Source organism: Stegastes partitus, unplaced genomic scaffold (assembly GCF_000690725.1).
Source record: "Stegastes partitus isolate 25-593 unplaced genomic scaffold, Stegastes_partitus-1.0.2 Scaffold90, whole genome shotgun sequence".
NCBI lineage: Eukaryota > Metazoa > Chordata > Actinopteri > Pomacentridae > Stegastes > Stegastes partitus.
Genome location: NW_007577821.1, coordinates 626440 through 634269, shown reverse-complemented (window position 1 = coordinate 634269; position 7830 = coordinate 626440). Strand labels below are relative to the sequence as shown.

The window sequence follows — 7830 nt, the reverse complement described above, 5'->3', positions numbered from 1 at the left end:
TAAAATCGAACATATAACAATCCCAGCTGCCTTTACAGAGTGGAGCAGCGGCCAGCCAGGTGACGCCACACCGCAACAGTGAGGAGCGAAATGGCGGCAAGGCCAAGCCACTGCCGTGGGGGCATATTCTGGCAATGGGGTCTGCCAGAATATGCACCCCCCTCTATTTCTGACCCCAGAGGACTTAAAGCCATCAAATTCACAACATTTATTGATGATCATGGTCTAAGCATAATCTGAAAAGTTAAAAATGCTGGGACCAACAGAGACAGATTTACTGGGGGGGTGCATATTCCGGCAGACCCCATTGCCAGAATATGCACCCCCCCACACCCAGTATATCTGGAGGGGTGCATAACTATGCATAAAAATGCTGAACTATGAACTCTCGCTTGTCTCGACTGCGAGTGACTTTTCATGTCAAGATTTAACAAAGAATTTAATGAGCTAATAAAACTTGTGTTTTTATACATGAGAAATTAACTCTACATCAACCGTATTAAAAAGCTGCTTAACAGTCTAGTGTGTAGGATTTAGTGGCATCTGGTGGTCAGGTTGCATATTGCAACCATATGAATATTCCTCACCTCTTTATTTCCTTTCAAGTGTGTAGGAGAACATGGATGGTTGTGAATAACCAGAAGTCCTCTCTAGAGTCACTGTTTGGTTTGTCCATTCCAGACTGCTGTAGAAACATGGCAGTGCAAACATGGCAAACTCAGCAAAAGAGAACCTGCTCCCTCTAGAGATATAAAGGGTTCATTGGAAGCTAACGCAAACACAATGATCCTTGTTTTTATTCCATTGGACACATGTACTCATAAAAAGTACATTCCATTTTGAAACAAGTTCTTCTTAAACACTGAACCTTTAAGTAAAAACTTGCTACTTTACTTTTGCTTAAATATTGCTTTAAATGCAAGTCTTTTAAATCTATTCTTGTGGAATACTGATATTACTTGTGTCAGTACTTCACTGTGACCAGGACCAGACACTTTTGAACTTCACATATTTAATGTAATGTTACCCCTCCTACACATGACAGTTGCTATAAATGAGAGAAGGTTGATAGCACAGCTTTGATTTAATTTACTGCTGCAGTCAGTTAAAGGGTAACTTAAGTGCAGTTATGTAGAGGTGGCATGACTGATGTATGTGCAGGTGAAATGGTACACTCTTTTCTACAAAAGGAGTTGCAAACCATTCACTAAAGACTTGCTTTGCCAGCCCATTCTTTAGTAAATAATGGCCTGGCTACACTTGATAGGAATAAAAACCTGTATTTCTTTCAATCAATGATAATCATCTTGAGCAGAGCTAAGGTGCAGCTTCAGTCTTTCCTCTAAATGGTAATGAGTAGAATTGTGTGGGTGGAACAATTGCACGCAGGGAGGCAAGAGTTGTCATTACAATGGATAATCAAAAGAAAATAATTTTTAAAAAGCTAGCTGTACCTTGCTGCATAATCTAAATCCTCTGCAAAACTGGAAATTTTGGTAGGTAGGTTGCTGTGTGGAGGTTGTTGTTATTGTTTCCCATAATGAAGTTGATTTTAAAAACAGTTACATGCAGATAGCGGAAGGGGAGCAAAAAGATGACTGAAAAAAGCAACTAGTGGCAGGCCTCCATCATATCATATATCCATCCATCCATTTTCCATATTCCTCTTTTAACCCACACAGGCACATGGAGAACATGCAAACTCCACACAGAAAGGACCTTCTAGCTGTGGTGTAACATTGCTAGCCACTTATCCACCATGCCGCCCCATATCATAAACAAAAAAGTATGTTCACCATTTAAGTTTGAAAGTTAGGATTTATTTTAACTTCAACAATGTGTTTACAGCTTGGATTCAGCATGGATAGCAATGAAGGGGTCTTCATCTCTGTTGCTGATCCTGAAGTGGGCACGGCCATCACCACCAACTTGGATCTGCTTCCCAGTGCACCTGCTTCCTTCCTTCTGGCCAGAAATGACGTCACAGTAGGTGCCACCAGGCATGCCAGTGTTCAGGGTCACATCCAGGTCCCTGGAGGTGAAGACAAGGTATATATTGTTAAAACCACTCCAATGTCAAAATTAAACTCTAATTTGTAAGAATCTTGCCTTTTAGTTTTGCTATTATTTTTTCAAAATAGAGAAATAAAGTGTACACCAGTAGTATATTGGTAAGGGAGAGACAGGCCTTGCATGATGGAAAAAGAAGTGACATACATGCCTGAAAATAAGATATTACTTTTTGAAAATTATCTAAGTTGTCTTGTTCAAGGGCAAGACAATTTGATTTACATAACTGTCGACATTGTTTCTGGTTCCAGAATGTTGAATTGTTGATTGGTTATATCCCAAATATTACACTACTTTCAGAGTCATGAGGGGCCACCCTATTACTAGGTTGATTATATGCCACCATATTGGGGATGTTCATGTGAAAAATGTTTTGGCATTTGCCTCAACAGTCTGGTAGATGCTGACATGCATGTGCCCTATCATTTAAATGTGTGAAATCCCTTTTTCTCAGTACCAGTTAGATTGCTAAGTCCTTACCAGTCATCATTGTTAAAGACGATGAAACCACGATTACCACGTCCAAAGGCAACCTGGTTGCTCTGATTGTCCCACCAGTTGGAGTGAGGCTGTCCGTTGACCACGTTACGGAACTTGACCATGTTCCTGAAGGGGAAATGAATCGAAATCAAATCCAATCTTACTTCATACTTTTTACATCCATGAGACCAAGCAGAAGTGAAATATGTTCTATGTATAAAATCAGCAGTGTGCTGTCTTTTGGTTTCTGACAACTCACTTGATCTGACGCCATCTGTGCTCACACACCCATCCATCTCCACAAGTCTGGTCAGGGTTGATGGGAACAGGCTTGGTGGATCCATCACCATGGCTGGGAGGGCCCATCCAGTCATTCTGATCCTTCAATGATCAGCAAATATGTTGAACAAAGCTGTTCCAGATGCACACATTGCATTTTGTCATTACCAAAGAGAAAACATACTTTTCCGTTGACGATGTTGCGGTTCCAGCGGAAGCTAGACATGACCCTGGTTACTCCATAAGGGTGAGCCAGCATGTAGCCGACAGCCATCTTGTAGAGTTTGGAGTCCCAGAAGGTAACAATGGATGCACCACCAGCGCCATGACCTCTCTGGTTGTCGTGGTTGTCAACAAAGACCAGAGCATTGCCGTTGGGCATGAATCCCCATCCCTCTCCCCAGTTCCTGGACACATAAAGACAATGTTATTAACAACTATTATTTTGGACAAAGTATTTTCTTACTATTTAAACTCAGAACCTCTGAAACACACTACTTTTGGTCAAACAGAATCAGAATTTAGAATATCTCACAATTAATTATGAATATCTAATTCTTGTTACCTCATGGTTAAATAACTTCTTCTGAGACACCTCTGTGATATACAGTAGAATTTAGGTCCACCAACACAAACACTTACTTGGTGAAAGACAGCTTCTCGCCATTCCATTTTCTGAAGATAGTTCCCAGCCTGGCGCCATATTTGAATTCAGTCACTCTTCCCAGATGGAAGTACTCCCTAGATGTGATGGGCTCACCTCCCAGATCGATAACCTAGAGCAAAAACAGCCCATAACTCATATCACCCATGCTCTGTATATCGGTATGGTTTAGATTAACTGCACTGTATCAATGAGTTGTGAACTGACAAAACTGATACAACACCTGACAAAAACCATGTTTCTCTTGTTAAACATGCCTTTAGTTCATGTTTTTAGTGAAGACAAGATATATGTATTCTAAACATCACAGGCTGTTTTGGAAGTTTACTTTTATTGATTTTTACTTGAGCACCTTCAGCTTTAACCTTTTTTTTTTTTATTATTTTAGCACGATCACAGCTTCATAACTAAAATAAGCTAGAGACTAAGAAAATTATTAAAGGAATTATTAACCCTAAAACTGAAAACTCCCTTTAATACCGATATGCCAAGTTCATCGATTGTGCTTGGAGCAAAAAGCATAAGACCTTGCTTTCCCTTCTCTGCCCAACAAAATGCACATGGGTCCTCAGGTCCAAATGTTTGAAAGTGAGCTCATGAAATAAGTTTCGAAAGATAGAAGTTTATCTAGAATGGATGCATAGATTAAATAATATCAGTGACTCAACCGATTCAAAGTACCCAGCACAATAATGAGTTCATGGTTTTAGGCTGATGAAAAATACACATTTGGTGTTTATTCATGTCATTATGCCATAATCAAGAAATATAAGAACATGACAGTGACTAGCCTTCAATTATACTCAGTGCATGGTCTCTTGTACTCTTGTGGATGCTAGTCCTGGTTACCTGTGTTTGGTTGGTCACACAGCTTTCAGAGATTACAGCTATTTAGCATTTTGACTGAAGTAGCTTTAACTACTACAGACACCATAGCAAGATGCGGTCATGCAGCGTGATAAAAAAAGTGCACCTACAGTGTACTGTATATTCTTAATGCTACAATATGGACATGTTGTGTAAGTTGATGGTTTTGTTCAAGTTGATATTTGTCTTGTGTTGTCTTGAAATAGTGTACCATTCCTGTGTGAAAATATATTTGATGGGTAAAGTGAAAAACTACCTCTTGGAAGATGAAGGGTCTGGAGCCACCAGGGAACCACCTGGTGTTGAGGTTGTGCAGACGACCATAGACAGCAGACAGGTCACCGGGCCACATGTGCTTACAGGCATCCACTCTGAATCCAGCCACACCCATGTCAATCAGCTTGTTCATGAAGCCAGCGACCTTTCCTCTAACGTAATCCTTCTCCAGGGCGAGGTCCAACAGACCGACCAGACGACAGTTGCGTACCTGGAGCAGTAAATGACTTTTTGCATCACATTCCACGGCACCATTTATTACGATCAACACTTTAGTCTAATTCTAATTTACCATATGTATGTATGGATTTCATTCAGAACTGTTGTCACTATTAAGGCAGTAACAAAAACAACTCAAAATCCACATTCTGACTTGTAATACAACAACAACAACAAAAATCTTTACAGTTAATGATGTAGGCTGTCAAATATGTTAAACAAGTTACACTGAAAACTGGTGAAAAGTGAAATGGCACAGTTCCAGAGTTATTTTCTCAGAGATATTCATTACCTGATTGGCATCACCATAGTTCTCAATATTTCCACTGCCAGTATGACATTTATAGTCGTTGAAGTCCTGGTTGGAAAAGGGGATAGTAGGGAAGTCCTTCCTGTTGGCACTGAACCAGCTGCCACATGAGGAGTGGGTTCCCTCTCCACCACCAGCTCCGCACATATGGTTGATGACAGCATCCACATAGATGTTGACCTATGATTACATACAGGATTGAAGGTTCTCAGATCACAGATACATGCCAAAGATGCACTGCCCACTGTTGGTTTGCTGTGTTGGTGATCCAGTAACTCAAACACTCTACAAAGCAGCTAAATGTCTTTCATAAAAATGTGAATGACTGCACCTAGAAAGGGCTACATTTATTCGTTAAAGTGTTGGTCTTTGTTCATTTTGTCTTAAAATAGCAGGTATCTGTTATAAAACAGTTTGGCACTCATGCAACACATATAAAGTGTCATAAAATATATCTGGTAAGAATTAATGGTTTTGTACAAGCCTGTAGATTTACAAGGAGCTATCAAATATTCTAAAATAATGTTCCTAATGCTCACTAAATCACTGCTGTAATGCAATTTACCCCAACGTTGTTGCATCTGGTGATCATGTCTCTCAGCTCGTTCTCATTGCCAGATCTGGAGCACAAGTTGTAGCCGGTTGGTTGGTATCTCTGCCACCAGGGTCTGTAGGGACTGTTCACCAAAATGTGCTCATTTGGAGGAGAGATCTGATAAAAAAAAAAAAATAAGAATAAATAAATAAATAAATAATAACAATAAACAATATATGGAGAAAAAATATAGTTAAAACTTTAAAAAAAAAGAATTCTCTGCAGATGGAACATTGTTGCTGCACAGGGTTAAACTGAATGTACCATTCAGTTATTAACTCCAGCGAGTTCACAGAATTCCTACACAATAGAACAGTTTCCCTAAACCAAGACAAATTGGATATGTGGTCAAGAAAGTAAATTCTAATTGTATCTTTATTTTTGTCCATGAACCCAAGCTATGCTTAACAAACATAGCATACATCTATTATTCGACATCTGAGGAAATTAGAGCCATTTTGTGCCTGACAATCCCAGATACTGTAAGTGCTGGAGAAAACATGGATGACAAATTGGCAAGCAGACCCATTTTCTTAAAGTAGACTTTAAGGAGAGCTTGAAAGGAAGATTTGCTGCAAAACCTTTAGGGGCTGCCATGAAAATAAGACTGAAAAGGTTGAAACCTGACCCTCCAACATAAAACATTTAGAAAGAGAAAAAAATTAGGAGCTGTACAAGATAGAGCAAATAATATGTACATTAAGGCACCAAAAGCCCAAATGAAACAGGCAGTGGTACTGTAATGGCCCACTTAATGCAGTGCCATCCATCGATACGCTCCATCCATTTGCAACACATGCATAATGTATAATGCAGTTCCACGGAAAAATCTATAGGTCAAAATGAGAAAACACCAGAAATTGTATTGCATTTTGTGAGATGTTGAAGTTAAAATTAAATGTCAGTAAGAACATCTCTCCCCTTTAAGATTAAATGAAGGGGAAGGCATAGAGGTCAAAGGGGGGGCTACCAAGCCCCTCCAAAAGACTGGATTCTGATTATTTTAAAGCAATTCGTATTTTCATTGCCCAAATACTGACATTTCAAATGTTTTAAACCATTTGGTTTTACTGCCCCTTAGTGCATGCAGATTGGGTATAAATATCTTGTTTTAAAACAGAACATACTGATAATGTCCTCCGTTTTTTGAGACTTGTTTCTTAAACCACCTGGGAAGCCATACATACCTGAACACCTCCATAGCCATTGGGACCCAAGAAGCGTTCACACTCTGCAGCGATGTCGGCCCAGCGCCACTCGAAGAGATGGACGATGGCCGTCCGTCCATGCTTGGTGTGGGGGTTGTGTTGGGCGAGGCTGAGCCCGAACACAGCTACCAGAATGAACAACTTCATGCTTTCCCTGGATGAGAGAGAAAACCACACTAACTCTCTGCCTCCCCATTAGTGTATATATATACATCTTCTCTCCCTCCTGAGCCAATGAGAAACTGTCAGCAAGGATGTTACACAGGTGCTTCTTTCTCGCGGTTTCCTAACTTTCAAAACAAGCAGAAGAAAAAACTACTTCGAAAAACAGCTTAGAGGCCCAAGTTGGAAACTGAGAAACATGACATGTGCATAATGTCCTTGACAAAATGTAGAAAAAAGTTGCTTAAAGAAACAAAGCATATGCCAAAGAGCCTCATGCTTTTTTATGCATTTTAGGAATTGTCAGGGACACACTGCACCTGCTGCACTGAATCTGATCTTCTTTGTTGGTCAAAACAAACTAAAACTCTGCTCAAGACAGTCAGATTTTTCTCACTATGTGGCAGTAAGATCCAGTGGCAATATTAGGCCCCAAACATCAGTTAGTGCTTCAAACGTTTTCATAATACTATATAAATAAGTTGATGAAATTATCTGGCAGTGATTCTAATCATATCTTAATTTTGCAGTTCTTAGCACTCAGAACAGGGCAGTTTAGGTGGATTCTGCATCTTAGCACTTGATCACTCAGTTCAATAATCCGATAATGACCCAACGATCAACTTAAACTTTCCCTCTGATGCAAAACATGTGAGTATAAATGATGGGTGTGTGTGTGAGTTGATGAGCTATGGTAGCT

General features: G+C 39.8%; 1 protein-coding gene across 1 annotated transcript; it reads right to left on the bottom strand.

Annotated features, from left to right (window-relative positions):
- Window positions 1–1842: 1842 nt before the first annotated feature.
- Window positions 1843–7115, bottom strand: LOC103353956 (pancreatic alpha-amylase-like). Its single transcript, XM_008277163.1, has 9 exons — window positions 6948–7115; window positions 5731–5877; window positions 5148–5345; window positions 4617–4847; window positions 3472–3605; window positions 3014–3236; window positions 2810–2931; window positions 2551–2676; window positions 1843–2032 (listed from the first exon to the last, which is right to left on the bottom strand). The coding sequence occupies exons 1-9, from the start codon at window positions 7113–7115 to the stop codon at window positions 1843–1845; spliced, it is 1539 nt and encodes a 512-aa protein (XP_008275385.1).
- Between the last annotated feature and the right edge of the window lie 715 nt (window positions 7116–7830).

Excerpts from the sequence above, each read along its gene's own strand:
- LOC103353956 (XM_008277163.1), bottom strand. The coding sequence starts at position 7,115 with ATGAAGTTGTTCATTCTGGTAGCTGTGTTCGGGCTCAGCCTCGCCCAA. Across the intron at positions 5,346-5,730 it reads CCAGATGCAACAACGTTGGG|GTCAACATCTATGTGGATGC; the intron begins GTAAATTGCATT and ends ATGTAATCATAG. Across the intron at positions 4,848-5,147 it reads ACTATGGTGATGCCAATCAG|GTACGCAACTGTCGTCTGGT; the intron begins GTAATGAATATC and ends TTACTGCTCCAG.